The sequence below is a fragment of the Pan troglodytes genome, chromosome 15 (genome assembly GCF_028858775.2).
Source record: "Pan troglodytes isolate AG18354 chromosome 15, NHGRI_mPanTro3-v2.0_pri, whole genome shotgun sequence".
Lineage (NCBI taxonomy): Eukaryota > Metazoa > Chordata > Mammalia > Primates > Hominidae > Pan > Pan troglodytes.
Genome location: NC_072413.2, coordinates 47,600,685 through 47,626,513, shown reverse-complemented (window position 1 = coordinate 47,626,513; position 25,829 = coordinate 47,600,685). Strand labels below are relative to the sequence as shown.

Here is a 25,829-nt window from a genome sequence, read left to right as displayed (position 1 = left end):
TGGCCGGCTGCCTATTGGTTTGCAGTACTGTCGCTCAGGTGCAGTTCCCACTTCCGCCTCTTTCTTCCCTTTCCTGTTAGGCGAGAGCTGCGAAAGGCGAGAGCTGCGAAGGGCCAGGTGTCGGGCGCCGTTTCTCGGTAAGCTAAGAACGAGGCTGTAGCGGCTCCAATAGGAGCCTCCCTTGCTCAGAATCCTGGGTAGGACTAGGCCTTCTTAGGAAAGGGAAGGCGAGACTTATGGCCCTCGCCGGCCTTAGTTCGAGAGCAGGCTTCTCCCTTCAGGAAAAGGTCTCAGGCATGGCGGCTATAGAATCGCGGGGCGCGCCGGCTTGATAAGGACACGTCAGCCCTCGAGGCTGCTGACGGGTGACTGTGCTTCGGAGGGGAAAAGTGATACTACGCTGATGTGGTTCTCGTAGAAGGAACGGGGCGGGTCGTAACCGTAGCTACAACGTCGCGCGCTGCCCCAGCCATTCTCTAGAGCTGGAAAATGGAGGAGGTGGGTGGGGGGAAGGGGGTCAAAGAAACTCTGGTCCTTAACTTCCTTTTGGGAAGAAAATTAGATGAACCGCACTTTTCTTTTGGAGCAGTCACAATAAATTAAACTCATTTCGTACGGAAAACTGACTGTATTGGGCCTCCTAAAGCTGCTGCTGTCGGTTTTCGTGAGTCTTGTTCTATATGAGAAAAGAAGAATGGCTCGGAGCATTGTGAGTTATTTGAGATGTGCAAAATTTGCCGGGCCCAGAGAGACAGCAGTATGGGACTTCAGACACCTCCCCACTTAATGCCTGGCATTTTATTCCTGACTAGCTGCTTCACCCATTATGTCCGCGTTCCTGGAATTTGTCATAAAAAGAATGATGTATAGCCAATCAATCGCTTGTGTTATTTTAATGTAAATTCTTGGTAAACAATTTAGGAACTGCCATTTTTTCCTCTAAAAACCCACTTGCAACTGCTGCTACTCAGGGCATTTTGAATCTGTGCTCTGGGTTGCAATCCTCAAACTTGCCCCAAATAAACATTCTACTTATATGAATTGTGCCTCAGTTCTTTTTTTTTTTTTTGAGACGTAATTCCGCTGTTGTTGCCCAGGCTGGAGTGCAATGGTGCGATCTCGGCTCACGGCAACCTCCGCCCCTCCCCACCCCGCCCAAGCGATTCTCCTTACAGGTATGCACCACCACCACGCCAGGCTAATTTTGTATTTTTAGTAGAGACGGGGTTTCTCCATGTTGGTCAGGCTGGTCTCGAACTCCGGACCTCAGGTGATCCGCCCTTCTCGGCCTCCCAAAGTGCTGGGATTACAAGCATGAGCCACCGTGCTCGGCCTTGCCTCAGTTCTTTAGGTCGACAAATTAGTCCTCCAGTAATTTAAACGAAGTGTTTCAAAAAGGTATGTACTTGTATGTGCGTTTATTCATATGGAAAAAGAGTACGTGGTGGATTTATATATTACTCATTTATGTGTACGGTTTTCCTGTATATACTTGTATAGCACTTTCACTTTTCGGAATGTTTAATGTCTGCTATCTTATTTTAAATATTTTACTGCAGTTTTCATCATATAGACAAAACAGCCCTGCTGCAAAGATGGTCAACGTACCTAAAACCCGAAGAACCTTCTGTAAGAAGTGTGGCAAGCATCAGCCTCACAAAGTGACACAGTATAAGAAGGGCAAGGATTCTTTGTATGCCCAGGGAAGGAGGCGCTATGATCGGAAGCAGAGTGGCTATGGTGGACAGACAAAGCCAATTTTCCGGAAGAAGGCTAAGACCACAAAGAAGATTGTGCTAAGGCTGGAATGTGTTGAGCCTAACTGCAGATCCAAGAGGATGCTGGCCATTAAGAGATGCAAGCATTTTGAACTGGGAGGAGATAAGAAGAGAAAGGGCCAAGTGATCCAGTTCTAAACTTTGGGATATTTTTCTTCAATTTTGAAGAGAAAATGGTGAAGCCATAGAAAAGTTACCTGAGGGAAAATAAATACAGTGATATTCTTACGCAAACTTTTTGTGGTTTTTACTTATAAATAGAATTCCATGTTTAGTGTAGTCCCACCTCAAACTTTACTAACAAGTTTATATATGTATGAAGGGAAAATACTACTTTACTACTTTTTGTTTTCTGGTCAATTTCAAATGTTGAATGAATTCATAAACATTGAGCAGCTTAGAAGGATCTTTAAGATTTTGCAAGAGAAGGAACAAGATAACGCTAGGCTTGTGTATAGCAGGCTGGGTTGGGCAAAGGATGGAAGTTGGGGGATAGTAAGAGCTGACGAAATATTCTGTCTAGTAGGGGCCGCTAGCCAGGTAATGTGTTTCCTGTTACACTAGTCAGATTTAGTACTCAACAGCCACGTGTGGCTAGTTTATTGGACAACACAGATGTAAAACATTTCCACCGCAGAAAGTTCTTTTGGACAGTACTGTTAGAGACTGTGGCCTTGAATATAAAAGGATAGTTCAAAATTGACTTCACACTAAAGTTCTCAATCTAGTGAAAGTCCAAGATAGCATAAACTGTTTTTTGAACCTCTTAGAACACTCTGGGAGGTACTCAAAAAAAAAAAATTTTTTTTTTTGGGACAATCTGTCACTGTAACCCACACTGGAGTGCAGTGGCACATTCATGGCTTACTGTGGCCTCTCAGGCTCTGTAGCTCTGTAGGTCCTGCCTTAGCCTTGGAGTAGTTGGGTACCACCATGCCTGGCGAATTTGCCTGGCTAATTTTATTTCTTTTTTTTTCTTTTCTTTTTTTTTTTTTAAAGATGGGGTCTCTCACTCCTGGGCTCAAGCAATTCTTGAGCCTAGGCTGGTCTCAACTCCTGGGCTCAAGCAATTCTCCCATCTCAGCCTCCCAAAGGGTTGGGATTACAGTGTGCTACTGTGCTTGGCCAGAACTTGACAGTTGGGAAGGTTTAGGAGTTATGACTGAAAACAAGAAGGTTGAAATTCACAATGAAAAAAAGTTGAGCCTTGTGAAAGGCAAGAAAAGTTCAGTATCAAGTGAAAAACTGGGAAAAGGTAGGGGTTATAAGAGGTCAAATTCTGCCTTTTGTATATGAATTTAAGTTGACTAAGATACATGGGAATGACAGTAGTTAGAGGAATGCAAAGGGCTAGGGTGTGTAGGAGTAACAGATGGTTTGCACATAATCCCAATAACTGACTATTATAGCTGCATTTGATTGTAAAAAAAAATGTAAAAATCATCTATACGAGTTTATTTTTAAATACATCACCATCACTTTTTCCTTTTTTTGGAGACAGGGGTCTCGCTCTGTTGCCCAGGCTGGAGTGCAGTGGCATACTCACAGCTCACTGCAGCTTTGGCCTCCTAGGCTCAAGCTATCCTCTCACCTCAGCCTTCCTAGTAGCTGTAGCTAGGACTACAGGCATGCAGCACTATGCTTGGCTAATTTTTTTTTTTTTTTTTTTTTTTTTGCTTGGCTAATTTTTGTGTTTTTTATAGAGACGGAGTTTTGCCTTGTTCCTCAGGCTGGTCTCAAATTCCTGGGCTCAAAGGTTATCTACCCATTTCAGCCTAAAGTGTTGGGATTACAGGCATGAGCCACCTCACCTGGCCTACCATCACTTTTTAAAGAATGTTTTAATTCAGCTATTTTGTAATATTTATGGACAATCCCTCACCAACCTACGAGTTTAGAAAATCCTAAAATACTTAGGGAATTCTTGGTTTTAAAGACCAAAAGTAAATTAACTAGAATACAGTAGCCTGGGCTTAAAATCTGATTTGGGTTCATGGTACTTCTCTCGTAGGGTGATTTTTAAAGATTAAATGCTGCTTATAAAACACCTGGAACGGCTGAGTGCAGTGGGTCATGCCTGTAATCCCAGCAGTTTGTGAGGCCGAGGTGGGCGGATCACTTGAGGTCAGGAGTTCAAAATCAGCCTGACCAACATGGTGAAACACTGTCTCTACTATATAAAAATTAGATGGCCAGGCGTGGTGGCTCATTGCCTGTAATCTCAGCACTTTGGAAGGCCGAGGAGGGCGGATCATGAGGTCAGGAGTTTTGAGACCGGCCTGGTCAACATAGTGAAACCCTGTCTCTACTAAAAATACAAAAATTAGCCGGGTGTGGTGACACACGCCTATAATCCCAGCTACTCGGGAGGCTGACGCAGGAGAATCACTTGAACTCGGGAGGCAGAGCGGAGGTTGCAGTGAGCCAAGACCACGCCATTGCACACCAGCCTGGGTGACAGAGCAAGACTCCATCTCAAAAAACAAACAAACAAAACTGCATCTACTCAGGAGTATCTGAACTTTCAAAAAAGAAAAAAAAATGCCCCAAATAAACATTTTAGGAAGACAAAGGCGGTAAGGTAATTATTTTGTAAGAAATAATCTTACAGAGACCCTGCTAACAAGCCCAAAACAGCAATTACATTAACACTGGAGAGGGCTTTTCTCCAGTAACTTTTATTCTTTCCTTTGTTCACAAAAACCAGGCTGAGGTTATTGCAATGTTCTGGTGGAGAGGCTGACTTGAGGTAGGTCAGTGGGAATGAACAGAATGAAAAAGTTAATACTGGTTCTATTTTCCATGAGTCTTTCAAGTTGGTTATTTTTCCATTCCTTATGCCCTAGTTCACGTCATCTTTTTTTGAGACAGGGTCTCCATCTGTCACCCAGGATTGAGTGCAGTGGCATGATCTTGGCTCACTGTAATCTCCCATGCTCAAGTGATCCTCCCACTTCAGCCTCCAGAGTAGCCAGGACTACAGGCGTACACCACAATGCTCAGTTAAGTTTTGCATTTTTTGTAGAGATAGGATTTTGTCTTCGTGCCCAGGCTGGTCTTGAATTCCTGGGCTTGAGCAATATGCCCGCCTCGACCTCCTGAAGTGTTGGGATTACAGGCATGAGCCACTGCACCGGGCCCAAATCACCATTTAGCTGGTGTATTGCCACTACTTTTAAAATCAAAAACATTAAACATTTTGTCATTTAATATGACAAAAATAATATATTAAACATTTTTGTCATATTATGTGACAAAAATAATTTAAAAACCCACCCTAATAATACAAAATGTAATCAGCAAAAAGTAGCAATTTTTGGCCGGGCACAGTGGCTCACTCCTGTAATCCCAGCACTTTGGGAGGCCAAGGCGGGCGTATAATGAAGTCAGGAGTTTGAGACCAGCCTGGCCATCATAGTGAAACCCTGTCTCTACTAAAAATACATAAAAATTAGCCGGGTGTGGTGGCACACACCTATAGTCCCAGCTACTTGGGAGGCTGAGGCAGGAGAATCGCTTGAACCTGGGAGGCGGAGGTTGCAGTGAGCCAAGACCATGCCGTTGCACTCCAGCCTGGGTGACAGAGTAAGACTCTGTCTAAAAAAAAAAAAAAAAAAAAAAAGTAGCAATTTTCTGTTCCCTTTCCCATCCCACCCAATCCCAAGGCACGGTGACTCAAGCCTGTAATCCCAGCACTCTGGGATGCCCAGATGGGTAGATCATTTGAGGTCAGGAGTTCAAGACCAGCCTGGCCAACATGGTGAAACACCGTGAAAAATACAAAAAGTTAGCTGAAAAATACAAAAAATACAAAAAATTAGCTGGGTATGGTGGCGTGCGCCTGCAACCGCAGCTACTCAGGAGGCTGAGGCGGAGGTTGCAGTGAGCCGAGATTGCGCCACTGCACTCCAGCCTGGGAGACAGAGACTCCATCTTAGAAAAACAAAAACAAAAAAAGAAACCACAACAACTACTATGGGAACATTTTTAAAAATTATAAAAGCTAAAGTCTTTCCTGAAACAATTCCTACTTTTTGCTTGGTAAATGTAAATTCCACATGTAGAATAATGTATCTGAAAAACACAAAAAGTGGTATGCTTAAAAACTTACATATAATTTCATAATAAACAAGTTTTCACTATAATTTAGGACATATTAGTCCTCCAAGAGATATTTTCTGCATACAGAAACTCAGATGTGTTTAACTGGGATCAATATCTGTTTAACATTAAAAGGTATCTCCACAACCCATCTTGGAAACTTTAGGGTGAAATAAACACAAGTGCAATAAATTAAAAAAAAGTTAACACCACAGTAAAATTAAAATTGGTTTTAATAAAAGTTTTGGAGTCATCTAAATGAGTAACTATACACATTCCTCCTCTCCAGCAAGTATACAGAAATCTTCCCTTACTCCAATTTGACGCTGCAAAATCATACATGCACCCCAAACTGATCTGTTATTGAAATTTCTTTTTCTGGTCTCACCCATTACTTTAACATATCAGAGGAATTTACATAACAGCCTAGAGAACAGAAATAAGAGATAATAGGTGCTTCAGTACCACCCAAATTATCTACTAAGACCACAGTGTGGGCAACAGAATGCAGATTCATGGTAGTAGTTCCTTGAATGAAAGAGTTCAGACAGAATCTTCCACAAACACAAATTTTTGCGGTATCCAAATCTTGGCAGAGATGGAATGGAATGATATGAGAGCCATATGGAATCCTATTGGAAAGAATGATAAAAATATTTTATAACATGTTACTAGATTCAGGACATGAATTATTAGGACATGGAATTGTAACAATGAAAAGTAAAATTATTAAGTGATTAGTATATTTAAAATATACTAAAAAACAATATATGACATATTGTAAACTTCAGATACCACACCATAAAATATCTTCCAGCACAACCACTTAATAGCATAACTCCCTAAATGGAATGAAAAAGTCACCTGTCCTTTAAATAGGCTCTTCCAGGGATCAATTGTTCAAAAGGGAAATTTAAACTCTCCAAGACAAATTTAAAATACATGTTACTTGGGACATGAGTTTTACTTTAGTGGCTGGGCAAGTAAGGCTAACCTTACCTTGCTTAAGGCATTTCACTCTCACACTTAAAACCCTTCAGTGGTGCCCAAGTCAAACTTTTGATTTTTATTTTTTGAGAGTCTCGCTTTGACGCCCAGGCTAGAGTGCAGTGGTGCGTGCTCTCACTGCAATCTCTGCCTCCTGGGTTCAAGCAATTCTTCTGCCTCAGCCTCCCAAGTAGCTGGGATTACAGGCGCCTACCACCACGCCCAGATAATTTTTTTTTGCATTGTATTTTTAGTAGAGACGAGGTTTCACCATGTTGGCCAGGCTGGTCTCGAACTCCTGACGTCACGTGATCTGCCTGCTTCAGCCTCCCAAAGTGCTAGGATTAAAGGTGTGAGCCACCGCACCTGGCCTAAACTTTTTTTTTTTTTGAGATGGAGTCTCACTCTGTTGCCCAGACTGGAGTGCAGTGGTGCAATCTCAGCTCATTGCAACCTCCACCTCCAGGGTTCAAGCTATTCTCCTGCCTCAGCCTCCCAAGTAGCTGGGATTACAGGCACACGCCAACATTCCCGGCTAATTTTTTTTTTTTTTTTTTTTGAGATGGAGTCTCGCTCTGTCTCCCAGGCTGGAGCGCAGTGGCACAATCTCGGCTCACTGCAAGCTCCGCCTCCCGGGTTCATGCCATTCTCCTGCCTCAGCCTCCCGAGTAGCTGGGACTATAGGTGCCCGCCACCACGCCTGGCTAATTTTTTGTATTTTTAGTAGAGGCAGGGTTTCACCATGTTAGCCAGGATGGTCTCGATCTCCTGACCTTGTGATCTGTCCGCCTTGGCCTCCCAAAGTGCTGGGATTACAGGCTTGAGCCACCATGCCTGGCCTGGCTAATTTTCGCATTTTTAGTAGAGATGGGGGTTAACCATGTTGGCCAGGCTGGTCTTGAACTCCTGACCTCAAGTGATCCGCCCACCTCGGCCTCCCAAAGTGCTGAGATTACAGGCAAGAGCCACTGCGCTGGGCCTTGAGGTCAAGTTTTTAAATCATCTACAAGACACTAAAACACAGTCTTGAGATTGCCTGCCCACTGCCCAAACCTCCCCGCTAAACACAACCATACTCCAGCCACTTTGCCTCCCACACGGTGTCTTGTTCTTTGTTGTTTCTCTAGTCTCTAGCTTAGGCTGGCACATAATAGGTGCTCAGATATTTTTCAACAAATAAACAAGCCTAGTCTTACAACTTAAAATGAGAGTTTAAAACCCTGTCAGAAAAGTCTGAAAAGATACACATTTCAAATAAAAAAACAGCGGTTACCTTTGGTACGGGATCTAGGATGGCCCTATTTGCAATTTTTAAATTTTTCATAAAAAGACTTATTAATCTGTTGCTTAAGTAACCATTTTAAAAAAAACTCTGCCAGGGAGTGTCTCCCACATGTTTACATTAATCTCTTTCAGACAGATGGTTCTAGATTGAGGAAACAGACAACAGTTAAAAACTGTATTTTCTATCTGACATAACTTAAATTCCCACATATTTTCCTAATAGATCATAACTGTATGCTTGTAACCAGTAGTTAGAGCCATTTATCAACAGCTAGATAATAGGTTTTGGTGTCACAGCTTTAAATCTATATACTTTTTAAAACAAGGGAGCTTAAAACACGCAAAATTATACTTCAACAAAGGTTCAGTCATCTTACAAGAAAGCTATATTAATAGCGCTAAGATTTAAAAAGCAACATAAATGCTATAATGCGAAATCATTCAGCACTAATAAATTACTATTCTGCCAAATTGTGCCTTGCCAATTATATCACATTTTGATCATCTATTTTTTTCCTTCCATCTTTGTACTTTTTCATGTTGGACTTCAGCATGTTTTCACCTGATCATTTAGCCAAACTTGTTATAGTCTTTTCAAATCAAAACTATAACATTTCTCATTTGGACATAATTTTCAAATTTGAATAAATACAATATACAATTTCTTTCTTTTCTTTTTTTTTTTTTTGAGACGCAGTCTCACTCTGCAGCCCAGGCTGTAGTGCAGTGCTACGATCTCGGCTCACTACAACCTCAACCTCCCGGGTTCAAGTAATATATCCTGCCTCAGCCTCCCCAGTAGCTGAGACTACAGGTGCCCGCCACAACACCCTGTTAATTTTTGTATTTTTAGTGGAGACAGGGTTTCACCATATTAGCCCTGCTAGTCTCAAACTCCTGGCCTCAAGTGATCCACCCACCTCGACCTCCCAAAGTGCTGGGATTACAGGGGTGAGCCACTGCGCCTAGCCTTACAATTCTTACAATTTCTTTTATGTATGTCTTAGAGAAACAATAGCCTCAGGTGCACCTCACTGCCAAAAGATATCGTTTGGAGTTCCCTCAAATCAGTGGATTTAACCTGAATCATCAGTATCACCTCTGGTGATTTTATTTAATTAACTGATTGACTGATTGAGACGGAGTCTCAATCTGCACTCCCAAGCTGGAGTGCAGTGGTGCCATCTCGGCTCACTGCAACCTCTGCCTCCTGGGTTCAAGTGATTCTCCTGCCTCAGCCTCCTGAGTAGCTGGGATTACAGGTGCGCACCACCATGCCCGGCTAATTTTTGTATGTTTAGTAGAGACGAGGTTTCACCATGTTGGTCAGTGTGGTCTCGAACTCCCGACCTTGTGATCCGCCTGCCTCGATCTCCCAAAGTGCTGGGGTTACAGGCGTAAGCCACTGCACCCGGCCTTCAGATGTTTTAAATGTTTCTCAGGTTATTCTAAATTTGAAGTAACGTCTGAGAACCATTGGTTTAGAGTAAGAGTTCTTACATTGGGGATGGCAAGGAGAGAGGACTGGACTGGGTTTCAGTGGGAGCCAGGTTCCTTTTATGCAAAATTCTGTGTACTCATGTGTACAGTTTTCCGGTTCCTTAACTTTGGTCAGTTTTAAGAGCCCCTCCCCCCTAAAAAAGTTCAGAATTTCTTATTTGAAATATGATCTTTCTACCATTTTATAGGTTCTCAGTAATACTTTGGTCCACATCTTAGCTTCCAGACATGCGTTCAAGAAGCCTGAACAGGCTGGGTGTGGTGGCTCATGTCTGTAATCTCAGCACTTTGGGAGGCTGAGGCAGGTGGATCACAAGATTAGGAGTTTGAGACCAGCCTGGTCAACATAGTGAAACCCTGTCTCTACTAAAAATACAAAAATTTAGCCGGCCATGGTCGTGGGCACCTGTAATCCCAGCTACTTGGGAGGCTGAGGCAGGAGAACTGCTTGAACCTGGGAGGCAGAGGTTGCAATGAGCTGAGATCACGCCATTGCACTCCAGCCCGGGCAACAGTGAAAGAGACTGTCTCAAAAAATAAAAAGCAACCTGAACAATGGCTGGGAGTGGTGGCTCATGCCTGTAATCCTAGCACTTTGGGAGGCCAAGCCAGGTGGATTGCTTGAGGCCAGGAGTTCAAAACCAGCCTGGCCAACGTGGTGAAACCCCATCTCTACTAAAAATACAAAAAAATAGCCAGCCGTGGTGGCGGGAGCCTGTAATCCCAGCTACTTGGGAGGCTGAGGCAGGAGAATCACTTGAACCCAGGAGGCACTCCAGCTTGCGCACTGCACTCCAGCCTGGGCAACAAGAGCAAAACTCCATCTCAAAAAAAAAAAAAAAAAAAAAAAAAACCCTGAACAAAATGAATCTGGCGCTCAGGGTCCATGAAACCAAATGCAGTTAGTGTTCAGACAAGGAGAAGAGAACCAACAGCTACTGAATCCTACTATATGCCAAATGCTTTGGCATTACATTAGCTCATTTATCGTCACAACTCTATAAGGTGGGTATTATTCTTCCTGTTTCACAGCTGAGAAAATGAAATCAAAGAGGTTAAATAGGTCAGGTGTGGTGGCTCACGCCTGTAATCCCAGCACTTTGAGAGGCTCACACCTGTAATTCCAGCATTTTGAGAGACCAAGACAGGCAGATCACCTGAGGTCAGGAGTTGGGAGACCAGCCTGGTCAACATGGTGAAACCCCATCTCTGCTAAAAATACAAAAATTAGCTGTGCGTGGTGGCACATGCTTGTAATCCCAGCTACTCGGAAGGCTGAGGCAGGAGAATTCCTGGAACTCGGGAGGCAGAGGTTATAGTTGAGCCGAGATCATGCCACTGCACTCCAACCTGGGCGACAGAACAAGACTCCATCTCAAAAATTAAAAAAATAAGGCCAGGCGCGGTGGCTCACACCTGTAATCCCGGCACTTTGGGAGGCCAAAGTGGGCAGATCACAAGGTCAGGAGTTCAAGACCAGCCTGGACAACATAGTAAAACTCCGTCTCTACTAAAAATACAAAAAAAAATTAGCCAGGTGTGGTGGCGGGTGCCTGCAGTTTCAGCTACTTAGGAGGCTGAAGCAGGAGAATCGCTTGAACTCGGGAAGCAGAGGTTGCAGTGAGCCGAGATGGCGCCACTGCACTCCAGCCTGGGTGACACAGTGAGACTCTGTCTCAAACAAATAAATAAAATGAAAATACAAAAATGAGCCAGGCATGGCGGTGGGCGCCTGTAATCCCAGCTACTCAGGAGGCTGAGGCAGAAGAGTTGCTTGAGTCCGGGAGGCAGAAGTTGCAGTGGGCTGAGATTGGACCACTGCACTCCAGCCTGGGCAACAGAGTGAGACCCTGTCTCAAAAAAAAAAAAAAAAAAAAAAAAGGGCCAGGTGTGGTGGCTCAAGCCTGTAATTCCAGCACTTTGGGAGGCCAAGACGGGCGGATCACGAGGTCAGGAGATCGAGACCATCCTGGCTAACACGGTGAAACCCCGTCTCTACTAAAAATACAAAAAAAAAAAAAAAAAAAATTAGCCAGGCGTGTTGGCAGGCGCCTGCTGTCCCAGCTACTCAGGAGGCTGAGGCACGAGAATGGCGTGAACCTGGAAGGCGGAGCTTGCAGTGAGCCGAGATCGCTTCGCACCACTGCACTCCAGCCTGGGCGACAGAGTGAGACTCCGTCTCAAAAAAAAAAAAAAAAAAAAAAAAAGAGGTTAAAGTCATACAAAGTGGTGAAGCCAGGAATCAAATCCAAGTCTGACTCCAAAGACCACCCTTCATCACTATGCGAACTCTCTAATTTTAGAGTACATCAAAATCACTTGGAAGACTCACTAAGACACAGCTGGACCCCACTCTCAGTTTCTGATTCAGTAGGTCTGGAATGTTAGAACCTGCATCTCTAGGAAGTTCCTAGGTAATGCAGATCCTGCTGGTCAGGGGAGCACACTTTGAGAAACAATGCCATTCATTCATTTAACTACTTATTGAGTGCTTAATATATGCTAGGAGCAGGGGATACATGGTTTAGATCCTAGGGAAGTAGTGGAGAATAAAACAACATCCATGTGCTCATGGATCTTACATTCTAGTGGGGAAAACTGACAGTAAACAAAAAAAAAAGTTTAAAAATATATATAACAGGCAATGAGTCCTATGACAAAAAAAAAAAAAAAATCAAGCAATGTAAGGAGGGAAGGAATAAAATTTAGATAGAATGGACAGGTAAGACCTTTCTGGGATGACACTTGGGCAGAAAACTGAATGAAGTGAGGGAATGAGCAATGAGACTTCCTGGAGAAAAATCATTCTGAGCAGAGGTAAGGAACAGCAAGACCATTATAGCAAAGGGTCAGACTGTGCATAGCACTGTAAGCAATGTTAGACTTTATTACTCTGAGTTTGATAAGAATATTAGAATGCTATCAAAGACACCACATTACATGACTATTAAAATCTTACCTATTATGTAATATGGTTCGTGCAGAAGATTCCAATAAAGTTAATGGTGCTTGCAGCTTTATTACTGGAAGGACTTTTGGTTGTTCAAAAGTATTTCCAAAAAGATCCAAGTATTCAAGGGATAAATTTCTAAATTCACTAGGCAAAAATGGAAGCTTATTTCGAGCTGCTGACAAAAAGCGAAGGTTTATTAGTTGTCCTATCTTGCAAGGAAATTGAATCAATTCATTATCGTCAAGTTTTAAATTCTTAAGTTCCTGGAGCTGGCAAAACTGCACAGGGAGTGCCTTGATTTTGTTCTTGCTGAGGTCCAAACTCCGAAGTGACTTCTGGAGTGTAGAATGACACAAGGCTACACTAAATGACTCCAAGTGATTGTCATTCAGGTTAAGTTCTTGAAGGTGTATGAGGTCTCCAATTGTAGCTGGAAGCTTTTTTATATGGTTGTGACTCAAGTCTAATTTCCTAAGGCTTTTTAAGCAAAGCATACGCATATCAACTCGGACAAGCCCACAGTAAGAAGTCTGAAGATGTTCCAAGGAATATGGAAAATTCTTACTTAGAGGATAGTCTTTTTTGGATGTGATAACCATTTTAGTTTTAAAGTTTTCAAATTCTGAAGTCTTCACTGGTGTGAGCGTTGAAACTGGTGTATCAACATTACAGCCTCTATGAGCCAGTCTCATAACTGAAAGGAACCCTTTTAAACTGCTGGAATTGGCCTGAATAAATAAAAGTTGTAGAATTATAAATTCCACTGGAGATAATACATACATGCTAGTTCTTCCCATAACAAATTCTATGGCATTACTTATGAATGTGATACAATGATTTACTGAAATTGACTGTAAAACTTTTTTTTAGTACTTTATTTTGACTAAATTTCAAGTTCAAAAGTTTTTGAAAAAAATTACGTGGAGGGACACATTCTAAATAAAACTGTTCAAAGGGAAGTCATGCCAACACTTTGGGAGGCTGAGGTGGGAGGATCACCTGAGCCTAGGAAGTAGAGGCTGCAGTAAGCCATGATATCACTGCCCTCCAGCCTGGGCAACAGAGTGAGACTGTCTCAAAAAAAAAAAAAAAAAAAAAAAAATAAAGGGAAATCATAAGAGTATAAAATAAGATAGGAAATGATTGACTATTCCACTTAAGATTTGAGTTTAGGTGGGGCGCAGTGGCTCACGCCTGTAATCCCAGCACTTTGGGAGGCCGAGGCAGGTGGATTACTTGAGGTCAGGAGTTTGAGACCAGTCTGGCCAACATGGTGAAGCGCTGTTTCTACTAAAAATACAAAAATTAGCTGGGCGTGGTAGTGCATGCCTGTAATCCCAGCTACTTTGGAGGCTGAGCAAGGAGAATCGCTTGAACCCGGGAGGCGGAGGTTGCAGTGAGCCGAGATTGTGCCACTGCACTCCAGGCTGGGCAACAGAGCAAGACTCTATCTGAAAAATTAAAAAAAAAAAAAAAAAATTTGAGTTTAAGGCCAGGTGTAGTGACTCACGCCTATAATCCCAGAACATTGGGAGGCCAAGGCAGGCGGATTACTTGAGGTCAGGAGTTTCAGACCAGCCTGGCCAACATGGTGAAACCCCTTCTCTACTAATAATACAAAAATTAGCCGGGCAATGTGGCGCATGCCTGTAATCCCAGCTACTCAGGAAGCTGAGGCAGGAGAATTGCTTGAACCTGGGAGGCAGAGGTTGCAGTGAGCCAAGATCGCGCCACTGCACTCCAGCCTGGGCGACACAAGTGAAACTCGGTCTCAAAACAAAACAAAACAAACAAACAAAAAAGGCTGGGACTGGTGGCTCACACCTATAATCCTAGCACTTTGGGAGGCCAAGGTGGGTGGATCACCTGAGGTTAGGAGTTCAAGGCCAGCTTGGCCAACATGGTGAAACCCCGTCTCTACTAAAAATATAAAAATTAGTGGGGCATGGCGGCAGGCGCCTGTAATCCCAGCTGCTTGGTAGGCTGAGGCAGGAGAGTTGCTTGAAACTGGGAGGCAGAGGTTGCAGTAAGCCAAGATCGCAAGACTGCACGGCAGCCTGGGCGACACAGCGACTCCATATAAAAAAAAAAAAAGCAAAAAAAAAAAAAAGCTAATTTTTGTTGGAACATGGAAGCTATGTAGAGCAAAAGATTGGAAATACAGTATGAGGACAGATTGTAAATGAGCTCAGATGCCAACGTAAAGTGGAGGGATTTTAAGTATGAAAGTTACATGACAAGAACTAAATACTATTTTGGTAGCACTGTACACAATGAACCAGAGTAGGGAAAAGTCTGGAGAAGACCTGGGTCAACTAGGTACAATAAAGCATACTGGTTCACAGACTTGGGATTCACCCATATAACAGCTGAACTATCAAATGGAAGGCAGGTATGACAGAAAACAGCAGAGGACTGAAATAAAGCCTTTATTTTGGGGATAGAAAAAAACGTTGCTGGAAGCAAGAGACAAAGAAGTGACTAAGAAAACTGAAGGTAAACCATAGTGCCCTATCATAGATACCAAGAAAAGAAAGAGTTTTATTAAGAAAAGGGTAATTATCATTGTCAAATTCTACAGAGTGCAAAAATAATGAGAAATAATGATACTGTGATAGACAAGTGAAAAGATCAGTGATCTCTGAGACAGTGTTTTCAGTAAACCAGTAAAAGTAAAGGTCAAAAGATAAAAAATGGAGACAATGAATTCAGCCTTGTCTTTCTAGAAATTTGTTTTCTTTTTTTAAAATCAGTAAGATCTCAGCTTGTTTTTAGATAGAAAGGAAGAATTAGTGAAAGAATAAGCTGCAAGTCAAGAAAAAAATGAAAAATCACAAGGAGGAGATGGGACAAAATTATTCCATTCAATCCAAACTCCTTAGTTATCGAACTTTTAATGTTGCAGAGCACTTTGCTTGGAGTTAAAAATAATGCACAGTTGGGCCAGATGTGGTGGACCATGCCTGTAATTTCACCACTTTGGGAGGCCAACGTGGACAGATTGCTTGAGCCCAGGAGTTTGAGACCAGCCTGTGCAACAAGGTGAAACCCTGTCTCTACCAGTACAAAAAAATTAGCCTGGTATGGTGTTGTGCCCCTATAGTCCCAGTTACTTGGGAGGCTGAGAAGGAAGGATCACCTGAGCCTGGAAGGTCGAGGCTGCAGTGAGCTGTGATGGTGCCACTGCACTCCAGCCCAGGTGAGAGTGAGACCTTGTCTCACCAAAAAGAAAAAAAAAAGCAAGGTTGAACAACGAGACATTGTTTCCACCCACCAGGAAGGGAAAGAGGAATAGGGCAGAGGGCAGAAAAAAACCACCAGTTTTAAAATTCTAATGGTTTATAAGTTTTTTTTGTTTGAGAAAGGGTCTTGCTCTGTCACCCATGCTGGAGTACAGTGGCACAATCATAGTTCACCGAAGCCCTGAACTTTTTTTTGAGACAGGGTCTTGCTCTATCAACCAGGATGGAGTGCAGTGGCTGCAATCACAGTTCACTGCAGCCTTGACCTTCCAGGCTCAGGTGACCCTCCACCTCAGCCTCCCAAGTAGCTGAGATTACAGGTGCACACCACTATGCCTGGCTAATTTTTTTGTAGAGATGGGGTTTCACCATGTCACCCAGGCTGATCTTGAACACCTGGATTCAAGCAATCCGCCCACCTAGGGCTCCCAAAGTGCTGGGATCATAGGCGTGAGCCACCGTGTCTGGCCTCCAGGTTCTAACTTGTGGGATTAAGTGATCCTCCTGCCTCGGCCTCCCAGGCGTGAGCCACTGCACCCAGCCAGTTTATGGTATTTTTGTTTTGTTTTGTTTTGTTTGAGACAGGGTCTGGCTCTGTCGCCCAGGTTGGAGTGCAGTGGTGCAATCTTGGCTCATTGTAACCTGCGCCTCCCAGGCTCAAGTGATCCTCCCACCTCAGGCTCCCAAGTAGCTGGCACCACAGGTGTGAAAACCACGCCTGGCTAATTTTGTGTGTGTGTGTGTGTGTGTGTGGATACAGGGTTTCACCATGTTGCCCAGGCTGGTCTTGAACTCCTGAGATCAAGTGATCCACCAGTCTTGGCCTTCCAAAGTGCTGGGATTACAGGTGTGAGCTATGGCACCCAGCCTCATTTTATATTTTTATAAGAATGATTACAGTCCGGGCACGGTGGCTCATGCCTATAATCCCAGCACTTTGGGCGGCCAAGGTGGGCGGATCACGAGGTCAGGAGTTTGAGACCAGTCGGGCCAACATGGTGAAACCCGTCTCTACTAAAGATACAAAAAATTAGCTGGGCATGGCGGCACGTGCCTGTAATCCCAGCTACTGGGAGGCTGGGGCAGGAGAATCGCTTGAACCCGGGAGGTGGAGGTTGCAGTGAGCTGAGATCACGCCACTGTAATCCAGCCTGGGTGACAGGGAGAGACTCTGTCTCAAAAAAAAAAAAAAAAAAAAAAAAAGAGGAATGATTACAGTAGGGGCCAGGCACGGTAGACAAAAATTCACCAGGAGTGGTGGCACCCACCTGTGGGTTGCAGTGAACCAAGCTCTTCCCACTGCACTCCAACCTGGGTGACGGAATGAGACTCCATCTCAAAAAAAAAAAAAAAAAAAAAAAAAAAAAGAAGAAGAAGAAAGAATGATTACAGTAAATAAAATACAAGATGGTTCTAATTGAATTTTTTCCTCTTTTATTACAACAAACTTAGATTTGTAACCTGTGGTTTAGCTGGCAAAATGTAGACCTGTGCAGTTGCCTTATAGAGTTCCAGTCAAAGAATACCCTAGGGCTCCATCTTGAGCACAGAAGCAAACCAGTTTTCTTCCCATCCTGGGAATCTTACTGAGGCAGACTTTGCCCTTTTAGAAGGCACACAAGCATATTTGGGAAGCTGCCTCTTGTGCCATTGCCTCTTCAAACAAACCTGCAAGAGTCTGTCCCTATTCGGCTATATGGGATATCAGAATGTGCAAACAGCCTTCTTTAAAGAAAATACAGGCCAGGCCGAGCACAGTGGCTCACGCCTGTAATCCCAGCATTTTGGAAGGCTGAGGTGGGTGGATCGCCTGAGTTCAGGAGTTCAAGACCAGCCTGGTCAACATGGTGAAACCCTGTCTCTACTAAAGATACAAAAAAAAAAAAAAATCAGCCACGCATGGTGGTGGGTGTCTGTAATCCCAGCTACTCGGGAGGCTGAGGCAGGAGAATTGTTTGAACCTGGGAGGTGGAGGTTGCAGTGAGCTGAGATCGTGCCACTACACTCCAGCCTGGGCAGCAAGAGCAAAACTCCGTCTCAAAACAAACAAACAAACAAACAAACAAAGCAAGCAAGCAAGCAAACACACGCCAGGCCAAGTATGGTGGCTCATGCTTATAATCCCAACACTTTGGGAGGCTGAGGCAAGAGGATCGCTTGAGGCCAGGAGTTCAAGGCCAGTCTGGGCAGCATCATATCAAGACTCCGTCTCTACAAAAAGTTATTTTAAAAATTTATCCAGGAGTGGTGAGGTACACCTTTAGTCCCAGATATTCAGGAGGCTCGCTTGAGCCTAGGTGTTTGAGGCTGCAGTGAGCTATGACTATGCCACTGTACTTCAGCTTGGGTGACAGAACAAGACTCTGTTTCTAAAAAATATAGAAAATACAGCCAAACATTAATCATTAATGTTTTTAATACCATACCTTACTTAGACAGATATCCACAGGAGGCTCCTTTAACCGAACAGTGGCTTTCCCCTCATCTACAAATTTGGTGAAGAATTGCTCAATGTTCTCCCTTAGCTGCATAAAACCAGTAGAAAAAAAAGAACAAAACTAATTATTGTTACTCAGTAACATTTATTACAACTAGAATGTGCCAGTTACTTTGCCAGGCTTTGGTTTGGCTTTTAGTCCTTGAGTCTGAGTGTTTTCATTTTAAGTTTTAAAGCTTTTTATCACGCCACTGCACTCCAGGCTGGGCAACAGAAAGAGACTCCTTCTCAAAAAAAAAAAAACAAAAAAAGTTGTTTTTTTTTGAGACAGAGTCTCACTCACTCTCACCCAGGATGGAGTGAAGTGGTGCCATCACTGCAACCTCCGCTTCCCAGGTTCAAGCAATTCCCGTGACTCAGCCTCCTGAGTAGCTCGGATTACAGGTGCGTGCCACCATGCCCAGCTAATTTTTGTATTTTTAGTAGAAACAGGGTTTCATCATGTTGGCCAAGCTGGTCTAGAACTCCTGGCCTCAAGTGATCCGCCTGCCTGGGCCTACCAAAGTGCTGGGATTACAGGCATGAGCCACGGCACCTGGCCAAGTTTTAAAGTTTTTTTTTTTTTTTTTTAGCAGTTGGGAAGTTATACTCCTCATCTAGCTGGTGGTGGATGTTACTGCTCTGTCTGTCCAGTAACTCTCCTTTGAGAACAGGATCACCATGTTTTGAGAGAATGCTCCTTTTCTCCCATTCCAACTATGTAACTGTAGGAAGAGTTGCCAATAGCAGTTACTTGCCTTCATAACTTCAGTCCATTAGCCTGGGGTGGGCACACCTCCCAGTAGGTTATATACAAACTCCATGAGAGCAGGAATCTTGTCTCCTTTGCTATTCTATCCTGAGTGCTAGAACGATGACTGACACATAATGAGTGCTCAAAAAAAATTTAATGATTATCATCTATATAAATGGCATATTTAAAATTAAAAAAAAATTAATGATTGCTGTTGCATCTGCTTTAGATTTCAACAACTATTGATTCAGAACCCACTATGTACCAGGTACTCTAATAGGGGCTTGGGACATAGCAATGAATAAGACTGACAGGGTAACTACACTTAAAGAGTTGACAATCTGATGAGAGATAGTTATTAAACAAGTACTTATAAGCATAACAAATATCAAGACAAGGCAAGTGCAGGATGCTGTGACCTGCTTTTTTTTTTTTTTAAGAAAGCACATTAAGCTTTAATATAGAAATATTTAGGTTACACTTGTGCTCAAGTAATAAAACATTTGTTCTTTTTTGACCTCATACATTCTCTCCTCAGGTATGGCCCATCTCCTGTACGCTTGGAGCGACCTTTGGCTACGTGGCTGGCCTTATTATTTCACCACTCTGGGTATGCTGGAATAGAAAGCAACTTACATACAAGAACAATTAACTGGAGCAAAGGGAGATATTTCTTTGTGCAGATTCTGTAAGGGCTGTGCAAAAATGTGTATGGTCAAAGCCAAGCAGTTCCATCTACAGCTCTGTTTTTTATGTAGTTACAACATGATCTGATTGTAGCTTTTTAAACTATGAAACCCCTGAGAGATTGTACCTTATAGTTGAAATAAAGTATTTATAATAGATTGTGGCTTCAGATGCTGCTTACTGCTTCTTAAATCTTTAAGGAACATTCTTAATAAACTTTACAGAATTCTGAGGACAGGTTTTGTTTTCTTTCAAGTTTTGAACTGCTTCATTACCTATAAAAGGTCTGGGTATAGCTGCAGCATTTCATTTGCTTTCTAAGAGAAATGGACAGTTTCCTTGGCCACTGAAGATGTTTCTCACGTAATTAAACAAAGTTTATACATCTTGATCCTATTCTTTTTTTTTTTACAGTGTGTTTCTTTGGAGTTAAAATGGCTATGATAGCCTCATCAAAAACAGTCTTCAATCCCTTCTGGGTTAAAGCTGAACATTCCACATAGCAGCATGCTCCTATCTCTTTTGCTAGTTTCTGTCCTTGTTCCACACATATAGGTTTTTCTTTCATATCACTCAGTCTTGCTAAAGTTTTGGGGTCATCTCGGAGATCAATCTGAGCTCCTATTAATAAAAAGGGTACATTTGGTGCGTATTCCTTAAGTTCCGGTACCCACTCCTCTCTCACATTTTGAAATGAGGCTGGATTTACCACCGAGAAGCATATAAGGAAGACGTCGGTCATTGGGTAAGATAAAGGCCTCAGACGGTCATAGTCTTCCTGTCCGGCCGTGTTATAGAGTCCTAGGAGGTACTGCTTGCCCCCCACGGTGACGCTGACTGTGTAGTGGTCGAAGACGGTGGGCACGTACTCCTCCGGGAAGGCGTCGTTGGCACAGCTCATGAGTAGGCACGTCTTGCCCACCGCCCCGTCGCCGACCACCACGCACTTGAGCATCAGCGCGCCGGGCCCGTGAGCCATGCTGCTGCCGGCCGGCCTCCGGGCATGGTCCCCCCGGAGCCCCCGCCCCGGCCCCGGCCTCAGCCTCAGCCCGCCTGGAGGGTCCGCCGCCGTCGCCGCCGCCGCTCCACACCACGGGGCCGCCCCCCGGCCCCAAGCAGCGGCTCCCCTCGCCGGAGGGGAGGGGGCGGCAGGCCCGCGGCCGCGGTCGCCGCCCGGATCCCCGCCCCGGCCCCGGTCGCCGCGCCCGCCCGCTGCCCCCGCCACTCGGCGCCCGCGCCCTCTCCCCGGCCCGGCCTCCCCAGGAGGATCCGGCCGGCCCCGGGGGAGACGGCAACTGTGGGGAGGGCGGCCGACCTGCTTTTTTAAGCTAGGGAGAATATTGTGGGAGAAAGAATTCACTGAACAGAACTGCAGTTATTTTACTGTTCCCCAACTGGACAGCTGCTTCATTTGCGCTTGTTTCACGCAAAATTTCAGAAACTTGAAACAGGCGGGATTGCCATCCACTACTAAATAGCAACACTGTAAATTCAAAGTCGTAAAAGTGGGGAGGAAAAATAGCGAAAAGGTACACTCTCAAAGCTTTCTTCTTTCGGGTCCGTAGGAAGACGCACAGGCCCCTGGGGTCGGGCTGATGGTAGGTCTCAAGGCTGGGAGTTCAGGAACCCCCAAGGCGGGCTTTCGCCTAGGGAGCAGCCGGGCGCATGAGGACCGAGGGTGGCCCGCGTCTCGGCTTCCGAGAAGAACGCGAGACTGACAGGGCCTGCCCACTTCACGCACCTCATAGCGGGTCCCGCGCTTGTCCTTCAGGGTGGAGATGAGCAGGAAGGCTCGGACCGGCGGCTGACTCCTGGAAGTCTGCTGACAGAGGCTCAACACGGCTCGGACGCCCTTGCCCCGGTTCCTAAGCCCCAAGGCGGGCAAGTGCCGGCTGATCACCTCCACCTCACAGTGTAGCTTCATCTCGCCCAGCGGCCACAACCAGGTCAAGCTGGCTTTGAAACTTCCTCCTTCCCGCCACCCGGCGCCGCCATCGGGGTCCTCGCGCACGCGGGCTGCCCACTGATCCGCCTGCCTGTTGGACTGGTCCGCGACTCGGGCTGTCTTAGCACCGTGTCTGTATGAAGCCCGCGGGAAACGGCATCCCTTCTCCCTTAGCAGGGCCGGGTTCTCGCCGTGGTTGCGTACCGGGACTGACCACCTGGATCCGGGCTCGCGCCCGGGAAACCGGCATCGGCGGGGGCGCAACGTCTTTTCCCCCGAACGCGCAGCTGGCAGCGGTGGTTGTTTCTGTTCGGGGAGGATTCCGAGGGTTTCAGCTGTTGACGCTTTACGCGTTGCCGGCGCACGTCGGGCCGCTGTTTCCCGAGGGAAGGCAGGTGTGCCTCTGCGTTACAGGGAAAGGCACTTAGAACTGTCTGAGTGGCCCCGTAAGCCAGCGAGGGCGCATTTCCCGGCGCGGACGGGCTGCTGGTGGTTTTGGTGGCTGCTCTGCGGAGGCACACCTGGCACGTCGGAGGGGGGCTTTATATGGCTGTATTTGACTTGGCAATTCCTGCTGAACAAATAATTTTTCATGGCGGGTAGGGTGGATGGAGTATGACTGGCTTAACTGCACCTGAGACGTGGAAAGACCGTCCAGACCGCACAAGGCCTTCGTACTCTTGATTTTCTTGATTGATTGAACTAGGACGGGGCCCGGCTGGGGAGTGGGAAGCGCCTGGGGAGCAAATGTTAAGGAGGCGCTCACGGTCGGGGTCGTGGTCTTGCCTCCTTAAAATTTGTGCTCTAGGCGCCTCTCTCACCTTAACCTAATCCTAGCCGTATATTAAACATTTTATTGTGTCTGAGTTATACTTCCGTAATGGTAAAATGACGTTCAGAAATACCGATTTTTCAATACAACTGTGACAAAATGTGATTTATTTTCAAATGAGCGTCCCTATTTACATGTTGAACCTGAAGTGTTGTCAGTTAATTCCTCATTCTTTAAAACGTAATAGTTCCTGGAAAAAAGTGATTAAGATAAAATTATGGCCGGGCGCGGTGGCTCACGCCTGTAATCCCAGCACTTTGCGGGGCTGAGGCAGGCAGGTCGCTTGAGCCCAGGAGTTCAAGACCAGTTTGGGCAACATGGCAAAACCCAGTCTCTAAGAAAAATACAAAAAAATTAGCCGGGCGTGGTGGCGCGTGTCTGTAGTCCCAGCTATTGGGGAGGCTGAGGTGGCAGGATCACTTGAGCCTGGGGAGGTCGAGAGGCTGCGGTGAGCCGTAATCGCGCACTGGCACTCCAGCCTGAGTGACCCCGTCTCAAAAAAAAAAAAAAAGAAAAAAATTACTTTCCCTCCATTTAGTATTCTTATATGTACATCTAGTAGAGCATTAAAACGCGACTCAGCATTTAAGCAAAACTTTATGGCTAAAGAGAAAACGGACACTACAATTTTCAGACTATTAGACTTTATAGGAGTTACCTGCTTTTGTTCTTTGAGAGGGTAATAATGTAGAAAAGATAATAAAACACCAGCCTGAATTATTACAAGTACATTAAATGGACTCTGAACTTATAGGTACAGTTGGGAGCTAGGAAAACTGTAAAAACTGTTATAATTTTCATTAGAGTAGAAATGTTCCGCCAGGTGCGGTGGCTCACGCCTGTAAGCCCAACAATTTGGGAGGCCCGAGGCAGGAGGATCGCTTAGCCCAGAAGTTCGAGATTAGCCTGGGTAATAGTGAGACCTCGTCTCCACAAAAAAATTAAATTAAAAAATTAACTAGGCCGGGCGCGGTGGCTCACGACTGTAATCCCAGCACTTTGGGAAGCCGAGGCGGGAGAATCGCCTGAGGTCGGGAGTTGGAGACCAGCCTGGCCGGCATGGTGAAACCCCGTCTCTACTAAAAATACAAAAATTAGACAGAGTGGTGGCGCGCACCTGTAGTCCCAGCTACTCGGGAAGCTGAGGCAGGAGAATCGCTTGAACCCGGGAGACGGAGGTTGCAGTGAGCCGAGATAGTGCCACTGCACTCCAGCCTGGGCGACAGAGCGAGACTCTCAAAAAAAAAAAAAAAAAGAAGAAGAAAAAATTAGTTGGGCGGGGCGGCGCGCGTCTGTAGTCCCAGCTTGAGCCTAGGAGGCAGAGGTAGTGAGCGAAGAACTGCCCTCCAGCCTGGGCGACAGAGCGAGACCTTGTCTCAAAAAAAAAAAAAAAAAAAAAAAGCCTCAATCTCAGTCCTTTATTTGGTGTTACTTAGGCTTGGGTTGTTGAAGCATGGATTCAGTAATTAAATAAATAGATGAAAGTTACATAACAGTTCAACGGTGATTTTAGAGTGAAACAGTGGTATATACTGCCAAAAATGTATCTTCCTAATTGTCAGTCTCAAAAAAGGTAGTTTCCAAACTACCTCTTTTTTAAACATCTATCAGTTTTTGGTATCTCATTTCCCTTTCCACATCCTCCCCTTTGTCCACCCAAATTTAATGGTTTAAATACTTGGATGTGACACTTTAGAGTACACCTAAAGTTTTTGGTCTTAGTGGATCGCTTGTGGAGCAAAGAGCCCTTTGAACTTTACCACCATACAAATAAAATCTGCCCCTTGATCTCTATCCTTAATTACCTCGAGTCAGTTTTCCTTGTAGACAGACTGAAAATGGAAATACATAAGGAGTTAAAAATAATTGGGCTACAAGTTTTTGACAAGAGAAATAAAAGATATAACATTTAGATTTGTTTTTCTTCTATAAAATTAGTTCTTCTTCTACCTGGCCTACAAACTACATTCTTTTCTCTCTTTTTGTTCATATTAATTAATATGATCAAATCCCAGTTCAGTTTCCGCTAAACCTTCTTTAGCATCTTGACCTTCCTTTTTGCAAGCTCCAATTGCACTTTTCATTTATTTCCCTGGCTTTCTGGCACATACTAGGTATTCAACAGATAATGGTTCCCTCCCTCCCTCCCTCCCTCCTTCCCTCCCTCCTTCATTTCTTCCTTCCTTCCGCTCTGTTGCCCAGCTGGAGTGCAGTGGCACGATCTCGCCTCACTGCAACCTCAGCCTCCCCGGCTCAAGCGATTCTCCTGCCTCAGCCTCCTGAGTAGCTGGGATTACAGGTGCCTGTCACCATGCCCAGTTAATTTTTGTATTTTTAGTACAGACGGGGTTTCACCATATTGGTCAGGCTGGTCTCGAACTCCTGACCTCTGGTGATCCACCCGCCTCAGCCTCCCAAAGTGCTGGGATTACAGCCGTGAGCCACCGCGCCCTGCCGACAATGGATTTCTTTTAACTTTTCATTTGTAGTCATAGTGAACTTTGCTCACTTTGTAGCTCATTATGTTTGAGCTAGTAAAATCACCATCACATCAGAATTTTTTTTTTTTTTTTAGTTTAGCTTAGTTTTGGAGACAGGGTTTCACCCAGGCTGGAGTGCAGTGGCAACATTCATAGCTCACTGCAACCTCAAACTCCTGGGCTCAAGCCATCCTCCTACCCCAGCCTCCCGAGTAGCTGAGACTACAGGTGCGTGCCACCATGGCCAGATGTGTGTGGTTTTTTTGTTTGTTTTTTTACTTTTTGCTAGAGATGGGGGTTCTTGCTATGTTGCTTAGTCTGGTCTTGAACTCCTGACCTCAAGCTGTCCTCCTGCCTCAGCCTCCCAAAGTGCTCGGATTACAGGTATGAGCCACCATGCCCCGCCCACATCAGATTCTTAAAGAACGAGGTCACAATCTGTGGACAGTGTAGACTTGCTTGCCCTAGCACATTTGATCCAGATGTTGGAGTTAGTTTTTTTTTAGTGGTAAACATCATCTAAGACTCAATACAGCTAAATAGTTAAAAAATATGCACCTAAGCATCAGACCTCTTTCAATCTCAAAAAAGGGAAAAAAAAAGACTGGAGAAAAATATCTCCAAATATGTTGAATTTATTCAGAAATGGGAAGAGAATATTAGAATTCAGGATGCACGAAATGGCAAGCCAAAAGTACGTCCAGTGAGGGAAGGGTAAAAGGAAGCTTTTATTGGCAAAAAGGGCAAGTTCAAATAAAGCTGCTTGGAAACAGAAGCAAGAGTTCTGTTCAATGAACAGAGTTCATTGGT

The 25,829-nt window shown here is 44.7% G+C and overlaps 3 protein-coding genes across 6 annotated transcripts; 1 reads left to right on the top strand and 2 right to left on the bottom strand.

The window, feature by feature from the left end:
* Positions 1–45: 45 nt before the first annotated feature.
* Positions 46–2,012, top strand: RPL36AL (ribosomal protein L36a like). The gene is made up of 2 exons (XM_001152349.7): positions 46–137; positions 1,560–2,012. Exon 2 carries the CDS (start codon positions 1,596–1,598, stop codon positions 1,914–1,916), a length of 321 nt encoding a protein of 106 aa, XP_001152349.1. The 5' UTR covers positions 46–137; positions 1,560–1,595; the 3' UTR covers positions 1,917–2,012.
* A 4,082-nt stretch (positions 2,013–6,094) lies between these two features.
* LOC101059615 (rho-related GTP-binding protein RhoQ-like) lies at positions 6,095–21,135 on the bottom strand. 3 transcript variants are annotated; one of them, XM_063793327.1, is made up of 5 exons: positions 20,038–20,833; positions 18,272–18,370; positions 17,114–17,180; positions 12,610–13,331; positions 6,095–6,511 (listed from the first exon to the last, which is right to left on the bottom strand). In XM_063793327.1, the coding sequence occupies exon 1, from the start codon at positions 20,739–20,741 to the stop codon at positions 20,130–20,132; it is 612 nt and encodes a 203-aa protein (XP_063649397.1). In that variant the 5' UTR covers positions 20,742–20,833; the 3' UTR covers positions 6,095–6,511; positions 12,610–13,331; positions 17,114–17,180; positions 18,272–18,370; positions 20,038–20,129. The 3 variants fall into 3 exon arrangements, with proteins under 3 accessions (XP_063649397.1, XP_063649399.1, XP_063649398.1); XM_063793329.1 differs by lacking the exon at positions 17,114–17,180 and having other exon boundaries at positions 20,038–21,135; XM_063793328.1 differs by lacking the exons at positions 6,095–6,511; positions 17,114–17,180; positions 18,272–18,370 and having other exon boundaries at positions 13,255–13,331.
* LRR1 (leucine rich repeat protein 1) lies at positions 6,095–24,625 on the bottom strand. 2 transcript variants are annotated; one of them, XM_001143673.8, is made up of 4 exons: positions 21,504–24,625; positions 18,272–18,370; positions 12,610–13,331; positions 6,095–6,511 (listed from the first exon to the last, which is right to left on the bottom strand). In XM_001143673.8, exons 1-4 carry the CDS (start codon positions 21,684–21,686, stop codon positions 6,271–6,273), a joined length of 1,245 nt encoding a protein of 414 aa, XP_001143673.2. In that variant the 5' UTR covers positions 21,687–24,625; the 3' UTR covers positions 6,095–6,270. The 2 variants fall into 2 exon arrangements, with proteins under 2 accessions (XP_001143673.2, XP_003339304.1); XM_003339256.7 differs by lacking the exon at positions 12,610–13,331.
* Positions 24,626–25,829: the final 1,204 nt, after the last annotated feature.

Excerpts from the sequence above, each read along its gene's own strand:
- RPL36AL (XM_001152349.7), top strand. The coding sequence starts at position 1,596 with ATGGTCAACGTACCTAAAACCCGAAGAACCTTCTGTAAGAAGTGTGGC.
- LOC101059615 (XM_063793329.1), bottom strand. The coding sequence starts at position 20,741 with ATGGCTCACGGGCCCGGCGCGCTGATGCTCAAGTGCGTGGTGGTCGGC.
- LRR1 (XM_001143673.8), bottom strand. The coding sequence starts at position 21,686 with ATGAAGCTACACTGTGAGGTGGAGGTGATCAGCCGGCACTTGCCCGCC. Across the intron at positions 18,371-21,503 it reads AGCGCGGGACCCGCTATGAG|CTAAGGGAGAACATTGAGCA; the intron begins GTGCGTGAAGTG and ends GGTTTTATGCAG. Across the intron at positions 6,512-12,609 it reads CGAACCATATTACATAATAG|GATTCCATATGGCTCTCATA; the intron begins GTAAGATTTTAA and ends TCTTTCCAATAG.